Raw genomic sequence first — 25426 nt, forward strand, 5'->3', positions numbered from 1 at the left:
AAATAGGTATATGTAAAATGTTACGTGTGTATGTAAGAATGTTACAGCAGCATTGATACGATAATTTTGCAAATATGGAATTGTTTGGATCAATGGTTAAATCACCTAAGGTATATTTACACAAAAGATGACTCCACAGCAGCTTTAAAAATGAGGTAGATCAATATGTAGTTACATGGAAGACCTTCAAGACAAGAAGATAGCAATCTGTAGAATAACATATACAGTAAAGCTCCATTTATGTAAACAAGCCAAAACCAAACGAGATGATTAAGTATATAATGAATAGAAAACTATCTGCTCGTTACATTCAAAACTCTTAGCAGTGGTCATCTTTGGGGAGGTAAGTGGAATGGCCAGTGAGTGAAGGGGGCTTTTACTTTTTTTTTTTTAAATTTATTTATATATTTATTTTTCGCTGTGTTGGGTCTTCGTTGCTGTGTGCAGGCTTTCTCTAGTTGCTGCGAGCGGGGGCTGCTCTTTGTTGCGGTGTGCGGGCTTCTTATTGCAGTGGCTTCTCCTGCTGTGGAGCGCGGGCTTTAGGTGCACGGGCTCCAGTAGTTGTGGCTCGCGGGCTCAGTAGTTCTGGCTCGGGCTCTAGAGCGCAGGCTCAGTAGTTGTGACGCATGGGCTTAGTTGCTCTGCTGCATGTGGGATCTTCCCGGACCAGGGCTTGAATCCGTGTCCCCTGCATTGGCAGGTGGATCCTTAACCACTGTGCCACCAGGGAAGTCCTGGGACTTTTACTTTTTTTTTTCTTTTGACTTTTACTTTTTAATCTACATAATTCTGTGTTGGAATTTATTCTACAACAAGGAGGTATTCATGTAGTAGTTTCTAAAAATGTTAAAAAACTTCAAAGAACAAACACAAAATGGTTTGTGCCTTATTACCACAGTGTAAAAATGTAAAGCCAGAAGTAAGCTTTGAGAAAAAAAGTTGGAATTTAAACTTCATAGTTCCCCCACCTTTATTTAGGTAATAGGATTTAGTGTATATATTAAACTTTAAAAAAATAAATGAACAGAATCACACAAAGGAAAATCTGCATGCTATTTTATTTCCATTAGAAAAATACTATCTATATAAAATTTGGTCCAGTTTCTTCTCCTTTACCTCTACCATTCAAATTTAAATGCTTTAATTTTACTCAAGTAAAAGCAGAATCATGTATCTGACATGAGAACTAAATAGTTCACACCATTAAATTAATAGTTTAATTGAGTTAGGTGTGCTCTTTATTATTTCTCAGGAATAGTAACTCATCTTTCCTACATGCTATTTCCCTTTACTTTTATTTTTCTGAGTAACTATGTAATGTGTGTCTCTTTTCCCACATCCACTAATGAGTGTTATAGAAGTGTAATTTATAACATCAGTAACTAGATTTCATCATTAATCTTCAACTCATGTTCAATTCCCCTTATTATATGGTATTTCCATAACTTCAGATATTTCAGTCAACCTTACACTTTCCAACAAATACTGTAAAAATTAAGATGTTAATTTAAAAACATTATTAAAATTCCAGACTAAATAACACTGGGCCCACTTAGAGCGATGCTGTCATGAGAGGTCCTTGGACAGCTACTGCTTCAATCTCAACACGGCCTCCCTGTCAGGAAAATAATGAATAAATTAAGAGAGCGCCATAATACCTACTAAAAACATATGCAATTTTTAACATATGCATTTTTAACATTAAACTTATCAAAGAAGGAGGGGGCACATGCACCAAGAATCTACAGCAGGCCAGGTTATTATGCTCAATGTGTTCGTCTATGTTAGCTCATGTGATTCCCACAGCAGCTCTATTATCAGGGGTTCTCTCAATGCAGAGGATTGATACACTGTAGCTTAGAAAGGTTGTTTAACCCATCCCAGGACACAAAACCAAACAGCAGGGTTTCCCTGGTGGCGCAGTGGTTGAGAGTCTGCCTGCCAATGCAGGGGACACGGGTTCGTGCCCCGGTCCGGGAAGATCCCACATGCCGCGGAGCGGCTGGGCCCGTGGGCCATGGCTGCTGAGCCTGCGCGTCCGGAGCCTGTGCTCCGCAACGGGAGAGGTCACAACAGTGAGAGGCCCGCGTACTCCACCCCCGCCCCCAACAAAAAAAAAACAAACTAAACAGCAGAGGTTCAAACCCATGTCTTATAACTCCAGGTTCGGAGCTCCTTCCATCACATTCTATACCTTAATAAATTTGAAGATACTGATCAATCCAAGTAACAAAAAATTAAAGCAACAAAAATACCACTCATAGAAGATAAATTTCTTTAGTGGAAAATTGCCAGAAGTCCATGAGAGCTGCTTCTTTATAGGTAGAAATACTGTGCTGCTAAGGGGCATAGGAAGAGCTTCTAGTTCGACTAGAATACCAAAGTAGGAATGGTGAGAAATCTATGAGCCACTGGTTTTCAGATGAATTTTTCTAATAGAAGGTCTAGTGTTTTTTTGTTTTTTGTTTTTGTTTTTGTTTTGGCCACGCCGCGTGGCTGGCGGGCTTAGTTCTGCAACCAAGGATCAGACCAAGGATCAAACCCGGGCCCTTGGCAGTGAAAGCACAGAGTCCTAACCCCTGGACCGACCGCTAGAGAATTCCCTAGATTTTTAATTATATGATAGAAAAGTAAAATTTTTACTGCAGAACTCACAGATCTGGCTCAGTTTATAGTCTCTAAGCAACAGTAAAACAATACAGCGCTATTTTACTTTTTCTCACAATTTTAGTACTCTGATTCTGTTGTGTTCATGTCCATGTGTGGCCTTGATTTTTAATTTTCTTAATTTTAACACAAATGTGTACTCACTTTGGGCAAAGCAGCAACCTGGTAGGCAGCTCTTGCAGGAAAACTACTCTGGAAATCTAAATTTAAAAGAATTTCATTTCAGTTTTCAGATACTATGCTGAAACTCAACACTGCAGGATCAAGAATCTGGTAAGTGCTTCAGATATGTGTCAGTTCTTAGATGTAAGCAACGTGGAAAAAAAGAAGCTCATATTTATATTTGATAAAATATTTTGCCATGATGTTTAATATTTAAAACAATATCTTAGTTTTCTGGGGAAAAAAATGAAAATACTCATATACTCTGACACTTTGATCTTGTTTGACATGAAGGAGGTTGTTTTTAAAGTGATAATTATAAGTAATGATGCCTTTTCCGTGTTATACCTTTGTCTTATCTCACCAGGTGGTAGGGATACTCATTTTCCCCACTAGGACAGCAATGTTAGTAATAACAGATAACACGTACTGAGTGCTTACAACGTGCCAGCATCTGTTCTAACATGTTTACATGTTGTATTAACTCATTTAAAATTCCAACAACCTTATAAGGTTTTATCCCTATTTTGCATATGAGGAAACCAAGGCACAGAAATATTAACTAACCAGCTAATGATTCTGAGAGAGTAGAACAGAGGTGGTGGCTAGACCTTATCACAGCGATAATAAATACAATCTATGTGTTGAAAAATGATTAGGAGGGCTTAGAAAGCCTGAGGAGGGTATAACAAAATGAAGCTTTAGGGAAATGGATTTGTCCGGTTGTAGTATGTTATTCTAGGGAATGCAATAGAAATATCTTGGATGTTTTCGTGGGGGGGACACTGTGTGTTTCTAATCAGGCTATTAATTCTTTTAGGACAGGATGTATGACCATTTCTTTAGCATCTCCCAACATTCCTAATTCATAATGGACACTTACTAAATAAGGTTAATAGATATATTTCTCTTTAAAATGGGAAATAGTAATAAAGCCAAATTACTTACATTGTTTGTAGATGTCATTGACAGTATTGAAGTCGTTTATGTCAGCCAGCAAAACCGTTGTTTTTACCACTAGGAGATATATACATTGTCATTAGGTTTATTTAGTTATTTGGTCTGATCCAAAACATTACTTAGAAAAACAGTACTGATGAAATAAATTTCATATTTTAAGGCAAGACAAGAAAAATTTAAACATAAAATTTGTTTTCTCTGCCCATTTAGTCCTCCTCTGTCCCCTCTAGTGTGCAGTGCACATCTGCACTGAGCATCAGCCGGACCCCCTCCAACAACAGAAATACCTGCCCAGCCATGAAGTTCAGTTCTTCTTCTGCTGGTGCCAGCCATGCGACCCCTTAGAACATAACAGTTCTCACTTATGACCTTATTAATGGCACTAGCTATATTACTTCTGTTCTGCCTATTTTACAAGATTCTTGTTTCTTGCATGATCAAATGTGACTGAGCCTCCAATAAAAATAATAAGTAGATGACTTGAAATTATTCACCTAAAATATAGTTCTCCAATAAAAATAATAAGTAGATGACTTGAAATTATTCACCTAAAATATAGTTCTACAGGATCAATGATTATAATAGTGTAACTCTCGATATGGGAAGAAGCAACAAGAGACAATCATTTCCTGGCTTTTGGCTACTATTAACAGAGCTTTAGTCCACTAATAGGACATTGAGTGGCATAGCAATGAAATCCCCGCCTGACCTGGGAACGAGCATTTCTAGCACCGCGGGACAAATTGGTCACGAAATGCCTCCCAAACCTTGGCTGAAATTAAGATTGAAAGAGAGGGGATTGTAAAGTAAGAACATTGCCCACCAACCAGTTCTATAAGAATCAAGTCATTAGCCACTGCAGTCGCTGACCTACAATATATTGAGAAAGGAATTCAGGTAAGAGATCAGGATAAGGCACTTTGTGCTCTGGGAAAACTGGCAGAACCGGCCCTCAGATATTTTCGGGAGAAAATTTTATGCACCTAGTTTTTCACATGTTCCCATACTAAGAGAAGCACTAAAACCATTAACTAAGATATCTGTTCCTCGTGAACAGCAGTAACCTTCTACCAAGATGTGTGCCATTTTGATTGCATGTACCTCTTTGCCAAAATCATATATATTCTGGCCTTTCCCCTTACGTCTTTGGAACAGTCCTCTGATCTTTCTGTAAGTCTGCCAGGTTATAATCCTCAGGTTGGGTCAAATAAAATTTTCCATTTTTTTCTTAGATTGACTAATGATTAATTTTTCATTGATATTATGTATATGGCTCTGGACTGTCTTGATTAAAATGGGACTGAAATTAAACCAACTTCAAATAACAAAGATATGGCATGATATATTACTGGATGCCATGTGTTCTTCAAAAAGACCAAAGAAATATCAAACAGAAATGTGAAATAATATCAAGTTGCTTACCATTTGTGAAGTCACAGCCTGCTGCTTTCAGAATTTCACCCATGTTTGTAAGAGCCTGTGAACCGAGGTAAGAAAGGCCTAAGGCACTGATGCTACACTGAAGCTTTAATTCAATTCAATTAACCATCTTTACTAATATCTCCTTAAATAGCCTATGTTGCAGAAAAATCTCCCTTTTCTAGGAAATTCTACTCTTTGTAGGCCACCTCTATACAAGTGAATTGCTTCTTGGCTTTCTTTAATGAAATGAATCTTTCTGAAATACAATGAGAAGTTGCTTCCTTTTGTGAGGAAAAAGACTGAAGTCTCTTCCTCAGTGCTAGAATGGTGAAATTCTCAGCCCATGTCCACTAAGCTAAAACAGAAATTATTACTGGGGCTCCTAATTCCATATCACTCTGAGGATAAGTATGAGCTAGTAAGCATTAAAACCTGTTTTCTTTAAAGCAATATTTGATTTTAAAAAGGTTTTTTTCCTTTTTCTCAAAGTAAATTGTGTACATGTTTGATATTCTGGGCTCTGGAAAAACATTAGTTTTTCACCCTGTCCTTAATTTATTATTTTTCAATTCATTCTTCCACTTTGATTGGTCACATTATAATAGTTGATGATTTAAAAAAATTAATCTTCTAATTAGGTAATACATAGATATGACAAAAAATTCAAAAGCTATAAAAAAGCATATACAGTGAAAAGATGTCTTCCACCCTTACTCCCCCTCCCCAGTTTCCTTCATCAAAGGTAACCACTGTTTCTAGTTTCTCGTATATCCTTCCAGAGACAGTCAATGCTTGTACCAACATAAATGTATGTATCCTTAGACACGCACACAGAGGGTAGCTTATTGTGCATGCTGTTCTGCATCTTGGTTTTATTTTATCATATAATAATTTATCTTGGAGACCTTTCCATATGAATTTAGTTGTACAGATGTAGCATGATTTATTTAACTAGTTCCTCATGGATGGACATTTAGATTGTTTTCTATCTTTGGATATTACAAATGACTCAGTGAATGTATTAAATTATAATTTAATTCCATTTATTGGATTAGAATTATATCCCCCATTCTTATTTCAAAAAACGTACTGCATGTAACCTTTGATATTTCTCTTTCTAACAAAATGTTGACTTTTACTTTTGTGGTGGTGGATTTTTTTTTTTTTTGCAGGTCATTGGCCCTGATAAAACAATTTCCCAACCCATGTGGAAGTGGCAAGATGTTTTCAATAATTCAAGGTTTTTCCCTCCCATTTTACTGAAATATAATTGACATATAACATTTATTAGTTTTAGGTATATAACATGATGATTTGATACATGTATATACTGTGAAATCATTACCACAATAAGTTGATATCCAGTAATTCAGGTTCAAGGTCACCTTGGAAAGTAAAATCTTTTTTTTTTGGTTGTTAAATGAGTCATCACATTTCCAACTTTCTACTGACATAAAACTGTCTTTAGTTAACTAGTAACTTAAAAAGTACTTATCTGATTATCTCTATAATAAACAAATCAGCCAAATGGATTCTTAATACTCCTCAATATTAAAAAGGAGTAGAGAAGGGAACTTCAAATGTGGAAAATGACTCACTTGTTTAGCCTCTTCTGCCACCCCTCCTGGCACAAGCTGTCCACTTGCAGGATCCATGCCTAGCTGTCCTGAAATGTAAATGGTCCTGTCGACTAACACGGCCTGACTGTAATGAACAGAAATCCAGGATATACGTAAAACATAAACATAAAATGTGAAACTCAATGCTAAAAGATTTCTTTGCTAAGACACAAAAAGAACAAAATGTAAAATAAAAAAATTGATAATTGGACTTCATTGAAATTAAAACCTTTTGCTTACTGAAAGACATCTTTAAGAAAATGAAAGCCCAATTCACGGATTGGGAGAAAATATCTGCAAAACACATATTTAACAAAGGACTTGTATTCAGAATATATAAAGAACTCTTACAACTCAGTAATATAAAGACAACTCAGTAAAAAATCGGCAAGTGATCTGAACAGACACTTCACTAAAGAAGACATACAAAAAGTGAAGGAGTAATGCAAACCAAAGGCACACTTATGATACCATCACACACAATAAAGCATCACTGATAGTAACAAGTATTGATGAGGATGTGGAGAAACTAGAACCTTCATACTTTATTGGTGCAAATGCAAAATAGTACACACTGGAAAATAGTTTGGTAGTTTCTTAAAAATGTAAACAGGGAATTCCCTGGTGGTCCACTGGTTAGGATGCGCTTTCACTGCCGAGGGCCGTGGTTCAGTCCCTGGTGGGGGGGAACTAAGATCCTGTAAAGTGCGAGGCGCGGCCAAAAAAAAAAAAAAAACCACATACACATAACATACAACCCAGCGATTTCTTTCTTAGACAACTACTCAAAAGAAATATGTCCAAAAACTTCACATGGATATTCAGAACAGCATTATTCATGATAGCAAAAAGGAAAAAAATAAAAATAAAAAACACCCACGGATAGATCCAACTAAAGACTACATATTATTTGATTCTACTTATATAAAATTCTAGAAAAAACAAACAAAAAAAGCAGCAGAAAGTAGATTAGTGGCTGCCTGGGGTCAGGGGTAGGGGTGGGAATTGAACACAAACGGGTATGACGGATTGTTTTTGCAAGGGGGGGTGGTTTGCGGTGTTGATGTAAATGTTCAAAAACTTGACTGTGGCAGTAGGTGCATGACTCGATACATTTACCCAAACTCATGGAACTCTGCACTTAAAAATGGTGAATTTTGTATGTAACTTATACCTCAATAAAGCTGTAAAACAAGCAAAAGAAAGCAATGCCAAGAGCACTTTTAAGAAAATAAGTAATTAGACAAGGTTGATCACTGCTGAAGGGTCAATTAAGGATCCACCTGTGAGGGTACACTTTTCTGCAAAGTGCTTATTTTCGGAACTGATTATTTCTGTAATGAGGATACTAAATATCAGAATTAGGATAAGGTCTCAAGAAAAAGCATAAGCTACACTGAGACCTGAAAGAGAGCCAAACACATCAACTTTAAAGGCAATTTATTTGTTTTTGGATAAAGAAAGCCCCACCATTGTTTCTCTTAACTGTGATAAAAAAAATATACATCAAACATAAAATTTACCATTTTTGGGACTTCCCTGGTGGCGCAGTGGTTAAGAATCCACCTGCCAATGCAGGGGACACAGGTTCGATCCCTGGTCCAGGAAGATCCCACATGCCGCGGAGCAACTGAGCCCGTGCACCACAACTACTGAGCCTGAGCTATAGAGCCCGTGAGCCACAACGAGTGAAGCCCGCGCGCCTGTGAGCCCGTGCTCCGCAACAAGAGAAGCCACCGCGATGAGAAGCCCGCGCACCGCAACGAAGAGTAGCCCCTGCTCGCCACAACTAGAGAAAGCCCGCGCGCAGCAACGAAGACCCAAGACAGCCATAAATAAATTTATATTAAAAAAATTTTTTTACCGTTTTAACCGTTTTAAGGTACACAGTTCAATGGCATTAAATGTTTAAAAAAATTTTTTTGATAAAGAAAACAATATCAATTTAAATTTAGAGGTAAAATTTGTTTTACCCCATTTCACGGTTATTTAGAAAACAAGATATTCTCATTTCTAATTTTCTAGTTCCCTATAGTTTGTTTTCCAACATGCTCCCAACTTTCCTATCTTTCATTTCATGGCATTTCCCCTGATTTGCAGACCGTTATCTTTCTTCTTTATAATTTTAAATACAAAATTGATAATTTTATAACACGTAGTGGGTCTCTCGGTGGGCTTCCCGCCTTCCCGGGTTCCGTTTCCGGGTTCAGCATGTTGCATGAGGTTGCCCGGTGAACCCCGAAGGCCTGGCGCAGCTCGGACCCGGACTGGCCCAAGCCCCTAAATTCCGATCCCATAACCTCCGACCCCACAGGCCCCGCGTCCTTCTCAGCTCCCACAGGCCTCCTGTACCTGTAGGGACCAATGGCCGCTGGGGCTTTCGCGGTGCTGATCACCTTTCTGATCAAAGCCGACATGGCTAATCCTTTCTCCTCGCCGCCCCTCGGAGACAACTACCACGTAGGTTGCTTCTACTCGTGTCTCAAGGGTCTGAACAGCTGAGGCTAGAATCCCTGTTTTAAAGAGTCGCTGGTTGGCGGGGAGGGGGGGGGGGGTTCGCTCGGCATTCTGGGAGTTGTAGTTTCCGTGCGACTCCGGGCCACGTGGAGGCTGCAGTCACAGTGGCGCATGCGCTCTCCAGCTCTCTCGCCGCGCACGTCGCGCCGGGGACTGTGGTAGAACATTGTCATCCTGACCTGGGACCACGGAGCGTCTGGCAGGTAGGTCGTGAGGGGCTGGCGTCCGCCAGGGTTCGCAAGTATGGGGGAGTGTGTGTGGCGGTCCCCGGGCGCCCCTCCGATTCTCTCCCTCACACGCAGCTGACCTACTCTTCTTCTCTTGCTCCCTGCGCAGGGGCCCCTCTTCCTGCCTGGCACCTCTTTCTGTTACCCAAGAACTGGGTTCACGTCTTGGTGGATGTCAAGACAAACAAAACTAAACAAAACCAAAAAAACCAACCAAGACAAAGATCAGGAGAAGGAAGGATTTATTACTTGCTGCAGGTAAGCAGAGCACCGGGGATCTTTCCCAAAGCAGTATCTCCCCAACAGAAAAATTGGGGAAGTTTTAAGCTAAGGATGCATGCATATTCATGAAGGGGCTCCAGCAGAGGGGAATTCAGCATTGAATTGTGGCAAAGGTCAACAGAGTCCAAGCTTTAGTTGAAACCTCCAGGGTCATAAGAAAGGTCAGCATCATCGTGGGTTAGGTTCTGTTGATCTGGTGATTGAGAGCTCGAGGGGGTTCAGATTCTGCAAAACAGCTCAAGAAAGTGTGTTTCAGGCTAATCTTGTCATGGAAATAGAAATGGGAGTTTACAACTGATTTTTACTGTTGTTACTCCTCTTGCCTGATAACTGTCGTTTGTTCTTTAGTTCCCTTAAGATCACTATTACTGAGACCTGTTTAAAGGCAAACGTTGTAGCCAGGCTTAGATCACAAAATGGCTTGGGCCAAAAATGGCTTCTTTTATGTCAAGAAATTCATGCCTCCTTCTCTTTCTCCGGGGACCCCCTACTTCATCTACTTACACTTCAGCCCCTGTGACCGAGCCCACTGTGTCTGTCATTTCTCTGCATTGCACCTCCGGGCAGAGGCTGTCCTGGGAGCTGGCTTGCACATCCTGAAGGAATAAGATGGGTCATTGAGGGGACCACGCTGAGACCTGGGCATTGTTCACCTACCCCCTTCCATGCTCCCTTCTCTGGGAGAGCTCCCCAAGATTTTCAAGGTGTCTCTGCATTCCCTTTCTATCTCAGCAGAAGCCTAGTGACTGGGATCTGATTTCAGGTAGATTATAGGTCTTGGTCCAGCAGATGGCCCCAGAGCTGTTCTCTTGGCAGATATTCGGTCATGCTGTATCAGAAGCGGTGGCACTTGGCTAAATATTTTTTACTGTTAATATACGCATTATAGGCACGTTTCACTCCATTTATGCGTGCACATGTACATTCAACAAATATATATATTGAGTCCCTGCTTTGTGCAAGGCTAGGTCTTGGAGATGCAGCAGTGAAAAAGACTGGCAAAATCCCTGCCCTGTCCTGCTTCTGAAACGGAATATAAGAAAATCCTCGTTGTTCCCTGGTGGCACAGGGGTTAAGAATCCACCTGCCAATGCAGGAGACATGGGTTCGAGCCTTTGTCCGGGAACATCCCACATGCCGTGGAGCAAGTAAGGCCGTGCACCCATTCACTGTTAGTGGGATTGTAAAATGGCACAACCAAAATAGAAAACATATCACCATTCCTCAAAAAATTAAAAACAGATCTACCATATGATCCATAAATCCCACGTGTAGATATATATTCAAAAGAATTGAAAGCGGGATCTCAAAGAGGTATTTGTACACTCATGTTCATAGCAGCACTATTCACAATAGTCAAGAGGTGGAAGCAACCCACATATCCATTGATAGATAAGTAGATAATCAAGGTATGGTATATACATACAATGGGATGCTAATTTTTTGCCCTGGAACCTAAGCTCAGAGATGTGACTTCTGAAGGTCACCCTAACCCTGGTGTCCCACCCAGGGTTCCCAGGTAGTGCTCTGTTTTGCTGGGCAAGTTCTGATGCAAGCAGGTGGAATAAATTGTTTTGTAGGATAATTTGGAATGATTCTTAATACAGACTGATCTGAATCATGTCCTTCACTAGCCAACAAGCTATGTAGAACTCAGTTTACCTCCTACATATTTTTTAGTTTGAAAAGTGTTTTGGGGTGTAGATCTGGTTGTCTTTCATTTAGGTCAAAGCAGGATGGAATGGGAAAGTGAAATGACATAAGTCTCTGTTATTTCATTTATTATTTAAGAATAAGAGCTACCATAAACAGAGCCCTTAGTTTATGCAAAGCCCCATGATTTGTGTTATATACATTATCTTATTTAATACTCATAGCAACCTGCTGATTATTCCCATTTATAGAAGGAGAGACCAAAGCTCAAAGAGGGAAAGTAACTTTCCTAAGATTATACAACTAAGAAGTGTTAAGGAAGATAGTGAAGGCTCTTAAACACTATGCCACATAGGTTACTCTTAATTTTGCATGAAGTCTTGCATTGGAAGGGTGGTAAGTGAATGGAAGGTAGTTAATTCAGTGCTACTTATTGGACGTGGTGCAAATCCGGATGTGGCATTTGAAAGTCTGTGCGGGTGTTTTGGTCGGCATAATGATTGGGGTAACACTGCTGCCACTTACTGGGCAGGGGTCAGGGATGTTAGCCATCCTGCAGTGTGTAGTACCTGACTCTGCTTTGCATAAAAGCATCGGCTTCATGGATTTAATATACACTGAATTTTCCAGGAATACAATAAATGAGGCAAGATTGTATTTTTTAAAAAAAATTTTGTACTTTATCAAAGAGTGTTTACCAGTTTGGGAAATTATGTCGCCAGTGGTATTACTACCTTCTCTTAGAGGTACTACTACAACACACCCGTATTACTTTGCCTTTGTAGCTGTTGCAGACATGTAATCCTTTTTTTTTTTTTTAATTAATTTATTTTTGGCTGCGTTGGGTCTTCATTGCTGCTCACGGGCTTCTCATTGCGGTGGCTTCTCTTGTTGCAGAGCACGGGCTCTAGGCGTGCAGGCTTCAGTAGTTGTGGCCCCCAGGCTTAGTTGCTACACGGCATGTGGCATCTTCTCAGACCAGGGCTCGAACCCGTGTCCCCTGCATTGGCAGGCGGATTCTTAACCATTGTGCCACCAGGGAAGCCCCAGACACGTAATTCTACGTTTAGGTATGAGTAAAGACTAGTATTAAAACATTTAAATGCTTGGAGAATAGCTTAGTTCTGCTACTCTGAGCTTCCCAGCCTCCTGGTGTCCCCCTTTTCCTGCAGGACCATTCCCTGTGTCCGACCTCCCTACAGTCAGCAAGGAAAGAGTTAATGACTGTTGCATGGGAGCTTCAGGACCCTTCTCCAGCTCTACAGATTGTGCCCATGCCTGTGTTGGTGCCTGTGTCAGTGATTATCTCCCTGGGTTAAAAATATCTCTATTTCATAATGCCATCTAGTTATGGTGAAATATTTACATACAGAAAATAGATATTATTTTATTAGAATTACTTTTAGTTCTCTGCATCACAATGAGGACACGTATTGTAGGACATGTTTTGATAAAAGTTATGTGTCTAGTAGGTTATGTAATTAATGAATTTCATTTAAAAATAGAAAACAGGTGTTCAAACTATTCAGTAAAAGAAAGGGGACATTGAGTCTGAGAGTTGAGAACTACTGTGTAATCAGGCTCCTCTAGGTTTTTGTCCTTTGTCCTTCTTACTTCAAATTGAAATCATTTTGCTATTCTAAATTAAAGGTACACCTGGCCTCATCTCAGCAGTAGAAATGAAAACATCAGTAATTTATGTTCAGTTTTTGGTGAAGTTACCGTATCTGAATAGTGTGTCCCATATTTCATTAATTCATGTGACTCGTTTCACCTAAGAATTTTGATAAACTGGTTTAGCTAATTTAAGTTTTTTACCGCGGCATAGGGATCTTATCTCACAGTTAGTTTTTCATTCTTACAGTAGACTTCATGCAGTGTCAACACTGGTATGTGACTTAATTATTTGACAGCGCAAAACAAAATTATTTTTTTCTGTTGAATCGGGTTTTGGGTCCTTGCTGTAGATCAATATCATGATAACGTTTTGATATCATCAATCCAGCTATAATAAATGGAGATTTATTATATTGAAGAATCAAATTTTGAGTCACATGAACATTTATCCATTAAATTTATTTTTATTTTTGAAAGGAAGTTTCTTCTCCCTGTAGTAAATTTATTACTTTCTTTCCAGAAATGTCTAATGCAAAAGAAAGGAAACATGCTAAGAAAATGAGAAACCAGCCCACCAATGTGACTTTATCCTCTGGCTTTGTGGCTGACAGTGGTGTAAAGTACCATAATGGAGGTAGAAAACCTTTCCAGTCTCAAAAAGGTAAGATAAACATGGTGCTCTCTACACATACTTCCATTTGGATTGCTTTTGTCAGCTCCTAAATGGTAAAAGAGTTGAGTTAAAAATAGATACAGGTGACCCTCATTATTTGCAAGTTTTGTATTTGCACATTCACCTAGTTGCTAAATTTGTAACCCCAAACTTAATACTCATGGCACTTTGATGGTCATTCACGGATGTGCAAAGAGTGGGGAAAATTTTGAGTCACCTGATGTGGGTATTCCCAGTGGAGGTTCCCAGTGCCTTCCTGCTTCAGCTTCATACAGAGATGACCAGAGGAAGGAGACTGGTGGGACAGGGCAGTGTAGTGCAAGAAGCTCCAGCTCTCACCGGGGTTTGAATTGCGATTGTGGGGCAGCCTCAGGCAGGTCACTTAACACTTCTGAACCTCATTTTCTCTTTGTAAAAGAAAGGAAATAGAATCTACTAGGATGAGTTGTTCTTACGATTTAAGATCATAATCTCTGTGAGATGTATGTATACATACATACATAGATACATGCTTGTTTTCTCTAGGAGCAGTGGTTCAGTGTTCACTAGTTCAGTGTTGGCTGTGACTTTCTAGAACATAACTGCTGGGAATAATGAGAATTGGCTGTAGGTATTTTACAGCTGATATATTTTTTAATCTGTACCTTAACAGTTATTATTAAATGACACTTCTATATTTCCTAAAAGAAATGCAGTGCATTCATCATATCTGCGTTTAACTTGTGTGCTGATTTTAGAACCTTGTAAAGTGATATGAAGGGGATAGCTGTTCATCAGGCAGCAACAGAAAATTGATTCAGATCCAACATTCATGCCCACTGTGCCAAGTGAGAAGCCATAGCACACATTATCTCATTTAAACCTCACAATGACAGACCTTGCAACATGTTTCATGATTATAGGGGCTTAATTATCACTGCCGTGGAAATAAACAGGAAGGCTGTAAAATTCTCTACTGATCTTTCCCTGTATTCATAGAGATATTGTGTTAATGTCAGAATGGTTTGAATGCCTAGACATTTGTACAGAGACTGCTTTTATTTCTTTCTTAGCATAGTGGCTCTCAACTTGAGTGTGCCAGAGAATTATGATGAAAGACTGCATATGCAAAATCATGTGGATTATAGTATTTAAGGGAGCCTAGGTGTAAAAGCCACATTGCACTATTTATATGGAGAACAGTTCCCTCTGTTATACCCAAGGTTCTTTCATGTGTCACACTGACATGATTAGCTAGTGTGCTGCCTCCTAGCTATGTGACCTTGGGCAAGTCAACTCACCTCCCTGCCTGAGATCCCTCCTCCTTAAGGGGAGGACAGTAATAGCCACTTACAGGGTGGTTGCAGGATTAAAAACCTGATCAGTTTTCACCCAACACTCTAATCCTTATCTCTGATAAAAGTGACGTTTTTTCTTTTTGTTTTCTTTTTTGAAAATGTACTAGAGCCTCATTCTGGAACTTCACGACAGCGGCAAACCAAAACGAGCCACCATTCACTGGCTGAGTCTGATGCAAAGGAGCAGTCTTCCTCCAGGGTAACCTTTAAAAAAAAGGGAGGATGGAAAGCAGGTCCTGAGGGCACTTCTCAGGAGATTCCCAAGTATATAACCGGTAGGTATTTGTACAGAAGCCAAGTTTGATTGTACCGGGAGCTCTCTGTTTCTCCTGCAGCCAGATTTCTAGTGCCTTCTCTCCGCCCCGGGCCTTGGCCCTGCCTCCCCGTCTCTCTCCTCCCTTCTGTCCACATGGGCGTGTCTCACCTCCAGCCTGGACTCAGACCAGCGCTTCCCTGGGCCTGCTAGCTCTCCCTCCTTCGGGCTCCCTCCTCTCTCTTACTGTCTTCTTAGAGGTTCTGATTTGTGAACTGTTCCTTTTTGTCTTAAAGTCATCTTTGTCACCCCCTCCCCCCTTTCTAAAAAGTATAAAACGCCATCCACACTCCTCAGCATGGCATCTCCAAAGATAAAACCCAATTTAACGCACTCTGACAGCAACCTATCTCCAGGCCCTGTCCAGTCTCATTTCCCGATACCCCCCTTCACCGTCACCCCTCACTACCTGGTAACCCTGTATTCCTTGTACACACCTTAAGCGTGCCTTCTGGTGTTTCTTTATGCCTTCCTGGAGGCGTTCACTTAAATTTCTCCAGTGCTCTGTTTATTATTCAGAAAAAATAGTCTATTTTTCAATAAAGAAAACTGAAAATAGTTATGGTCACATATTTGTAAAAATACAGGAAATATTAAGGAAGAAAACCCCTGGAGTCAAAATCATTTAAAATTTTGTTTTTTCTTTGTTTTCTTGTGGGATTATTACACTTAAGAATGGTTGTGGGCTTCCCTGGTGGTGCAGTGGTTGGGAGTCCGCCTGCCGATGCAGGGGACGTGGGTTCGTGTCCCGGTGCCTCCGAGTGGCTGGGCCCGTGGGCCATGGCCGCTGGGCCTGCGCGTCTGGAGCCTGTGCTCCGCAACGGGAGAGGCCACAGCAGTGAGAGGCCCGCATACCGCAAAAAAAAAAAAAAAAAGGAAAAAGAAAAAGAAAAGAATGGTTGTGATTATATTGCATGTAGCTTTCTGTTTTTTTTATTTTTTAAATAAATTTATTTATTTTATTTATTTATTTTTGGCTGCATTGGGACTTCGTTGCTGCACGCGGGCTTTCTGTAGTTGCAGTGAGCGGGGGCTACTCTTCGTTGCTTCTCATTGTGGTGGCTTCTCTTGTTGCGGAGCACGGGCTCTAGGCATGTGAGCTTCAGTAGTTGTGTCACATGAGCTTAGTAGTTGTGGCGCACAGGCTCAGTAGTTGTGGTGCATGGTCTTAGTTGCTCCATAGCATGTGGGATCTTCCTGGACCAGGGCTCAAACCTGTGTCCCCTGCATTGGCAGGTGGATTCTTAACCACTGTGCCAGCAGGGAAGCCCAGCTCTCTCTTTTAAAAAAACTCTTTTTTACCTTTTTTTTTTTTTTTGCGGTACGCGGGCCCCTCACCGCCGTGGAGCACAGGCTCCAGACGTGCAGGCTCCGCGGCATGTGGGATCCTCCCGGACCAGGGCACGAACCTGCGTCCCCCGCATTGGCAGGCAGACTCCCAACCACTGCGCCACCAGGGAAGCCCTTTACCTTATTTTTTAACTAAATTTTTTCTGATTAGAAAAGTAAAACCGAATCCTTAGTTTCACAGTCATGTAACAGAAATAACTACTATTGGTGTTAATCTATTAGGAGTTAGGGTAGTGGGTGAATTGTAAGCTCATGTGCTTCAAATCTGTTTTCCTTCGAAACCTACCAGGAAAAGTGTCAATTCAAGATGAGTTTTTAATGGCGGTGGTGTTCTCTTCGACAGCTTCTACTTTTGCTCAAGCTCGAGCTGCTGAAATCAGTGCCATGTTGAAAGCAGTGGCCCAGAAATCTTCTAATTCACTGGTTTTCCAGACGCTGCCACGGCACATGAGACGAAGAGCCATGAGTCACAATGTCAAACGCCTTCCTCGACGGTTACAGGAGATTGCCCAGAAAGAGGTATAAGTGTCCCTTAATGTAAATGTTTAGGTTAGTGGTTCTTAAAGGAAGTTGAGAAGTATTAACCTAACAGAATTTATTAAAATGAAGACTAAAAAACAACATGCTCATTTTGCATATTTTTTGGTTTAATCATTATCTTCCCCACCTCCACCTCCACTCCCCTCCAAAATTAGCAGGCTGTTGGATATTACAGCTACTTTTAAATACAGCATTTGGAAACTCTCTCTCTTTATGATGTTAAACAGTTGATGTTCCCCTGCCAGATTTAAAATGAAAATTTGACCTTCTTACCAGATAAGTAATTTTAGCTCTGCACTTTGGGGGTGTGACCAGTTGAGAGTTGGAAGGTTAAAAAAGGCAGCATCAATGCCTAGTATTTGCCTTTTGTCTTTTTTTAATGTTGAAAACTTGAACTTGGATTTAATTTTTTGTTCAAGTCCAGTTGTTTTTGGCTTTACCAAAATTCTTGGCTTGGACATTCTATGATTGTCTAACCACACTATGTCTTTACTAATTGATCCAAAATTTCTTTATCAAGTGCCTTCCGTGTACTGGTATTATGCTGGTGGTGAGGTTAGGGTCCATTAAGGTAAAGTCCTTATTCTTAAGGGGCCCACAAACTAATGGAAAAGAGTTTTTCCCACAAAAGTTTAGCTTAGCTATGGAAGAAGTGAAGAATGAAAACTAAACAGGAATTTTGTTCTCTCTAGATTTAATGTGACGTCCGTTTCTTAGTGATAGCATTTAGCATTTGTCTGTCAGTACCTAAGTGATATGAAATGTGCAGGTTTTCCCCACTTTTATATCTTTGGTCCTAAGTTTGGGGTTTAGTTATATTCTTAGATGTTAAAAAACAATAAAAATCAACACAAAGCTAGCATTTGATTTATTCTTTCTTGCTTTCTAATATTAATAGCCACAAATAAGTTTGAGTTACTGTGTTGAACATTTTATAAATATTGTAATCTTCCCAGTCCCCGAAGCTTGCCCAGTTAGTAAGTGATAGAACTGTGTTTCCTTCCTAGGTTTACCTTTTTCTAAAATCTTCACTCTTTCTGTTGCCTCCTCTACTTTCATTGGAGAAATCACCAAGTTAAAAAATTAAGCAAACTAATGGAGTCTGTAAGGTACTCCACTTCACCTAAAATTAGCTGTTTGAATTCCTAACATTTAACTTTGTTTTGAGATGGTTACAAACTACGATCTGCCTGTCTTCTTGAAACTCTAGGCAGAGAAAGCAGTTCATCAGAAAAAAGAACACTCAAAAAATAAGTGCCATAAAGCTCGACGATGTCACATAAACCGGATGCTAGAATTTAACCGGAGACAAAAGAAGAACAAATGGCTAGAAACTCACATCTGGCACGCGAAGCGGTTTCACATGGTCAAGAGATGGGGCTACTGCCTGGGGGAGAGGCCGACAGTCAAGAGCCACAGAGCCTGCTATCGAGCCATGACGAGCCGCTGCCTCCTTCAGGTATGCTTTTCCGATTGCTTTCCCCTTTATTTTCGTTTAGACCCTTTCTGATTTAGACTTTTAGACTAGTTCATGGTATGCCAAAGCCCTATCTAAGATTATTCATTTTAAAAGTAATTACTGGGCAAGAGGCATTTTGCCAGATGCTGGAGATGAAGGAGCCTAAAGTTATTGGGGCACACTGACATTAATCAAATAATTAGCCAAATATACAGTTGTAAGGGAATACTATACAATACCGTGACCATTTGTAACAGGAATAGGAGTGCTTCGCTTGAGCGGAGCTCTAAGGGATAAGGAAATGGCAGAGTGGGTGAAGGCAGAGGCAGCCAGATAGGAAGGAAGGATTGAAATAAATTCATTGTGACAAAGATGAAGAGAGTGAGAGCAGGGCTAACATAGGGCGAGATTAGTTCTGGAGAATAAGTAGGAACCAGATCCTGCAGGATCTTGTCGGTCATGCTCGGGATTCATTCAGCAGTCATTCACCACCACAGATATTTGAGAACCATCTATGCTGGGAAGTTTGTTTCAAACTCTTTAAGAGGACAGTTGGTTTTAGAGCTACATAATAGTATTTATTTGGCTGTCCTGTCTTCTCCTGTGCCTCCCCCGACCCCACCCCGCCCCCGGTCAGTTGCTAATTCAGTAGCTTTCTCTCTCTTCCAGTACGTGTTTAGAAATTTGTTCTTTGCAGAGGACCTATCTTTCCATGGCAGGATGGCCTTGGCCAGCTTTTGAAAGCCATTAGTATTAGTATCCTCTGCTACCTCTTGAGAGCAATGTAGCAGAATAAGCAATACAAGAACCTTAAAAAAAATTGTGGTAAATTAGACATAACAACAGCTTTGTCATTTTAACCATTTTTATGTATACAGTTCTGAGGCATTAAGTATGTTCACATTGTTGTGTAACTCATCACCATCCATCTCTGGAGCTTTTTCATCTCTGAGACCAAAGCCCTGCATCCATTAAACACTAACTCCCCATTCTTCTCTCCACCAGTCTCTGCCAACCACCATTCTACTTTTCATCTTTATGAATCTGACTACTCTAGGTACCTCGTATAAGCGGACTCATAACAGTAAGCCAGCTCCTTTTGAGACTGGCTTATTTCACTTAGCCTGATGTCTTCAAGATTAATCCATGTTGTATCATTCGTCAGTTTCCCTCATTTTTTTTTTTTTTAATTATATTTATTTATTTATTTATTTATGGCTGCATTGGGTCTTCATTGCTGCACGCAGGCTTTCTCTAGTTGCGGTGAGCAGGGGCCACTCTTTGTTGCCGTGTGCAGGCTTCTCATTGTGGTGGCTTCTCTTGTTGTGGAGCACGGGCTCTAGGCGCCTGGGCTTCAGTAGTTGTGGCACGCGGGCTCAGTAGTTGTGGCACACGGGCTTAGTTGCTCTGCAGTATGTAGAATCTTCCTGGACCAGGGCTCAAACCCGTGTCCCCTGCACTGCAGTTGTATTCTTAACCAGTGCGCCACCAGAGAAGTCCTCCCTCATTTTTAAGGCTGAATAATATTTCATTGTATGTATATACCACATTTTGTTTGTTCATTCATCTGTCAGTGGTCACTTGAGCTGCTTTTACCGTTTGGCTATTGTGAGTAATGCTGCTATGAACATGGGTGTACAAATATCTCTTCAGTTCCTTGCTTTCAGTTCTTTTGGGTATATACCCAGGAGAGGAATTGCTGGATCATGTGGTAGATCTATGTTTAATTTCTTTGAGGAACCATCATACTTTTTTCCATAAAGGCTACACTATTTTACATTCCCATCAGCAGTGCACAAGGGCTTCAGTTTCTCCATGTCCTACCAACACATGTTGTTTTCTGTTTTTTTGATAATTGCCATCCTAATGGGTGTAAAGAACCTTATAAGAGCCTTTGATTTGAAGACCTAGCAGCAGAAATCATGGATTATAGTCAAATTCTTCATTTTGACTGTTGAGGAGCCTGGGATCCAGAGAGGTGAAGTGACTTGCCTCGGGCTGCACAGCTTGTTGGTGGCCTACGTAGCAAGATAGGCCCTCCCCAGTGCTACGCTGGGAGCTGATTCCCCTGGCCTCTGCTTTTTCCGCTGTACTCTGTCATCTCTCAAATTTTAAGGCAGACATATAGTTACTTCTCATTTTGGACAGAATTTTTGCTGAGGTTATCAGGTATTTTCTTTACATTTGATTAGTCCTAAGTAATAAAAATAATAGCTAGTAATAACAAATATTTTTGAGTACTTAATTTATGTCTGTTTTAGTACTTTACATGTGTTTACTCACTTAATCCTTACAACAACAGTATGGGGTAGGTTTTACCATTATTTCCATTTTACAAATGAGAAAACTGAGACGTTGGGCAGACGTATGGCATATCCCCGGCCATACAACTAATGAGTGGTGAAGTTGGGATTTGAGCCCAGGTAGTCTGGTTCCAGAGTTCCACGCTCTTAACCATTATTCTCTGCTGTCACTCAGTTGTACACACTCTGGTGGGGTTCCTCTGCCACTGACAGCTGAGAGTGGATCGCTGTTGCTGGGAAGATTTCTGTGTGTGCGTGATAGCACTGATTCATGTGAGTTTGTCAGAGCCTTACCTGTGACTTTAGTTTCAGTTGCTGCGTGCACTGAAATTGCTTAAAGGAGCCATGGTGGAGGGGTTGGTTCGGGGGTCAGTGAGCCTGACTTGAACGCTAGCTTCTCCACTTACTGATGATATGGCTCTGTTCAAGTAACAGTCTCTGTCTCAGTGTCCTCATCTGTCATATAAGATTACGATAGCACCTGGTTCATCGGGTCTTGGGAAGATTAAATGGCAGCCCATATAAGGAGTTAGCCCATTGCTAGCACTTAAGCAACCTTTCAGTATCCATTAACCGTTATTATAGTTCTTTAATGTAATTGATTTTATTAGCTCAGTCTGAGCTCTCTTCATCTTATTGAAGTTGGTATGGCCTTACTCTGATTGCTCTCAGTTTTCCTTGTGCCATTGCTTAGTCAAATTTGGATATCATGGTCAAGACTGAGCAGTGGAGAAATGTGGGATAAACTGCCACGTGTGTCTTTAGGCTCAGTGTTTAGTAATCCTGGGGTCCTGAATTAGGTAACCAAAGTGAGCAACCTTAACGTAATATTGGTGAATTTATTACTGTCTTGCTTATTCTACTCTGAGTTTTTTTACTTTAGTTAGGTTTTGGAGAGGGATAATCCGTTACTTAGAGGCAATAGTTTTTACACCCTACTTCGAACTTATCTGTGAATATGGGCTAAAACACATATTTTCTTCCTAAGAAGTAGGACACTGCCACTTACACTTTCAATGGAAATTCAAGCTTTTGATTGTATCTCCCTCTTTTTGCAGGATTTATCCTACTACTGTTGTTTGGAGTTGAAGGGCAAAGAGGAAGAAATACTGAAGGCACTTTCTCCAATGTGTAGCATAGACACAGGTAAACTTGTTTCAGAGCTGAGTCCCATTTTATTTTATTCTACTTTTTATAAATTTATTTATTTTTATTTATTTTATTTTTGGCTGCGTTGGGTCTTCGTTACTGTGTGCGGGCTTTCTCTAGTGGCGGCTAGCGGGGGCTACTCTGCCTTGCAGTGCACGGGCTTCCCATTGCGGTGGCTTCTCTTGTTGAGGAGCACAGGCTCTAGGTGCGCGGGCTTCAGTAGTTGTGGCACGTGGGCTCACTAGTTGGGGCTCTCAGGCTCTAGAGCGCAGGCTCAGTAGTTGTGGCGTATGGGCTCAGTTGCTCCGTGGCATGTGAGATCTTCCTGGACCAGGGCTTGAACCCGTGTCCCCTGCATTGGCAGGCGGATTCTTAACCACTGCGCCACCAGGGAAGCCCAGAGTCCTATTTTAGTCTTTATATATGTATTCATTTCATGAACAAGTGTCTGCTGTAAGCATTTTGGAATTTAAACACGCTTTACTGAGACAGTTCATGTTACCAATGACTATGTTCATATAAGGAAAGCTTGGGGTGGCTTTAAAGCCATTTCAAATATTGTTGAGTGTAAAGTGAGAGAACCATTATTCTGGTGGAGTGAATTTAGGCAGGAGGAAACTCAAAACTCATTAAATCATTTACTCAAATATTTACTGAGAACTTCTTGGGTGGTTTTGATCACTTCTTGATCTAAGCAGTGATCGAAACCAACACCTCATCCATCATGGAGATAGACAATAAATAACAGTGTGGTTATCAGGAACTCATAATGCAGTCTCAGCACTTGAAATCTTAGAATTCTGTTTCTGTTTATGTCAGGATTGACTTTTGCAGCAGTTCACTGTTTGTCTGGAAAGCACCAAGGTAGTCTCATGCTTTACCGGGCAAATAAATATCCTAGAGAAATGCTGGGTCCTGTGACATTTATCTGGAAGGCTGAGAGGACCCCTGGTGACACTTCTGAGAGCAGGCACTTGTGGATCTGGCTTCATCCAAGTCTTAAACAGGTATAATCCTTGACAGTATTTCCTCATCACTCTGTCACTGTATTCTTGATGACTGTTGGAAATCAGTGCTATAGAAATTTGAATAGTCTAAAAGTTTGACTGATAGCTTGGTATTTGAATATAGGGAGGATAGTTATGTGAATATTAAGTGGAACAAATCTTGACCTGACTTTTACTAAGCCCTAAGTAGAAGGAGAGATGAAAACCAATCTTATTATGCAAAGGGCTTGAAATGGTGCACGGAGACTAATGCTTCCATCAGCCTGAATTGGTTCATTGATATTCAGGTGCTTGTGAGAGCCTGTTTGATGATGAGAATCTGTTTTGAGTAATTCTGATGAGTTTTTAATACTGCATTTAGCTTAGCTTTCCTTTTTTATCATACTCACTGCTTTTATACAGTAGACTGTAAATTTTCTCCAAATTCCTCTTTAAACTAGTTTTTAAAAAAACTGGTCAGAGTATTCATGTTGTTTTCATTAATCTTTGACATTTCAGAGTTCTTTTTTTGTTCTAAGTGCAGAGGAATCAAAAAACCTTTTTGATGATGATAAATGTAGTTTAATTTGCGAAGAATAAAAATGTACATTTTTAAAGGTAGAAAAAATAACATAAACTAAACCAACTTAAATTCGAAACGTATTTAAATTCCAGAGTTTAAAAGTAAAATGTTTAAACATATCCTTAGGATATCTTAGAGGAAATAAAAGCAGTGTGCCAGTGTATGGAACCCACCAAGTCGACGGTCTGCCTCCCTGATCCCCTTCTGACACCATCCCAAGAAAAAAGCCGAACTGACCTGCCCACAGAGAAAATTGGCAAGAAAAGAAAATGGAAAGATGATGAGGAAAATGCTAAACCAATTAAAAAAGTCATCGGTGATGGAACTAGAGATCCACTTCAGCCGTATTCTTGGATCTCTCCAACCACAGGCATTGTAATCAGGTATGGGTTGAATTTGCTCTGAACCTACTGACCGTTTTCAGTGAAGGTGTGCTCTGTTTTTGCCGGTGAAACAGACATCATATACGATGGAAGTTTCCATTTTAAGACCTTTTCTTTCTTTCAGTGATTTGACGATGGAGATGAACAGATTTCGGCTGATTGGTCCACTTTCCCACTCCATCCTAACTGAAGCACTCAAAGCTGCTTCTGTCCACACAGTAAGAGTAAACGTGCTTGTAATGTTTTATTCTGGTCACCTCCTTCTTAGCAAATTTGTGAAATCTAACATAATTTGGTAACATTTTGGGCCATGGCTTATAAATGTTTGTTTCCCTACTTATGCTTATTATCAAAGACTTTTATCTTTCACTTTTCCTAGAAGAGCAAATCTAAGTGAATGTAATAAGTAAACTGACTTGTTCTTATTGAAATACAGACTGCTCCTGAGCTTCTGAGTCTTGTAGAAGGTTCTTAACTTCTCCATAGGCAGCTAACAGGGAGCCCCTAAAATCCTGGAAAGTATATGCTAGTTTTTTTTGTTTGTACTTGTGTGATGCATATTTTCTGGGGCTAGTTTTAAGGGTGATGTCTAACAGGTTGAGAACAGTGTGTTGAGTGCAACTCTGTCCAATAGAATGTTCTGCGAGGGTGATGTTTCTTTGTGCCGTCCATTACGGGGCCACCAGCCACATGTAGCTACCGAGTTGCTAGCGTGACTGAGGAAGTGAATTGGTTCCTTTATTTAATTTTAATTAACTAACAGTTAAATTCAAACTGTTCTCTGTGGCTAGTGGCTGCCATGTTGACACTGCAGGTCTGGAGAGTGGAGACTAGATTAGGAATCAGACACTTTGGGTTCAGGTTCGGTTTGTTTTTCTGTATTTGTGCAATTAACCTCTCAGTGCCTGTGCCTCTTGCAGATTGGACACGTTGAATATGGTGATAGATCTGAACAGAGTTTGAGCTGTTAGAAGACAGATACTTAAAAAAAAAAAAAAGACGACTTCTCTCTCCCTCTTCCCTGTTTCCACAGTAGTCTCAACCACTGTTGTCTCTTTCCTGGATCCTGAAGCAGCTTCTTAACTTTCCTTCATTGCTCTCACTTTTCACTCTGTTCTCCACGCAGGAGGCAAAGTGATATTTTGACAATTTATTCACATCGTGCTACTTCCTGATTAAAAGCTTTTGGATAGCTTCTCATTGTATTTGAGATAAATTCCAAAG

At 40.3% G+C, this 25426-nt stretch overlaps 2 protein-coding genes across 2 annotated transcripts in view; one reads left to right on the plus strand and one right to left on the minus strand.

The window, feature by feature from the left end:
* Positions 1–1039: 1039 nt before the first annotated feature.
* RIDA (reactive intermediate imine deaminase A homolog) lies at positions 1040–9247 on the minus strand. The gene is made up of 6 exons (XM_065895631.1): positions 9183–9247; positions 6810–6915; positions 5212–5266; positions 3778–3846; positions 2812–2867; positions 1040–1615 (listed from the first exon to the last, which is right to left on the minus strand). Exons 1-6 carry the CDS (start codon positions 9245–9247, stop codon positions 1553–1555), a joined length of 414 nt encoding a protein of 137 aa, XP_065751703.1. The 3' UTR covers positions 1040–1552.
* A 4401-nt stretch (positions 9248–13648) lies between these two features.
* Positions 13649–25426, plus strand: part of POP1 (POP1 homolog, ribonuclease P/MRP subunit) — a 33064-nt gene continuing 21286 nt past the window's right edge. The window contains exons 1-8 of the mRNA XM_065895462.1: positions 13649–13787; positions 15244–15411; positions 17143–17318; positions 18550–18798; positions 22160–22247; positions 23070–23257; positions 23946–24202; positions 24327–24420. Of these exons, the coding sequence (XP_065751534.1) occupies positions 13649–13787; positions 15244–15411; positions 17143–17318; positions 18550–18798; positions 22160–22247; positions 23070–23257; positions 23946–24202; positions 24327–24420 (1359 nt within the window). The remainder of the gene's footprint in view (positions 13788–15243; positions 15412–17142; positions 17319–18549; positions 18799–22159; positions 22248–23069; positions 23258–23945; positions 24203–24326; positions 24421–25426) is intronic.

Source organism: Phocoena phocoena, chromosome 17, assembly GCF_963924675.1.
Source record: "Phocoena phocoena chromosome 17, mPhoPho1.1, whole genome shotgun sequence".
Taxonomy (NCBI): domain Eukaryota; kingdom Metazoa; phylum Chordata; class Mammalia; order Artiodactyla; family Phocoenidae; genus Phocoena; species Phocoena phocoena.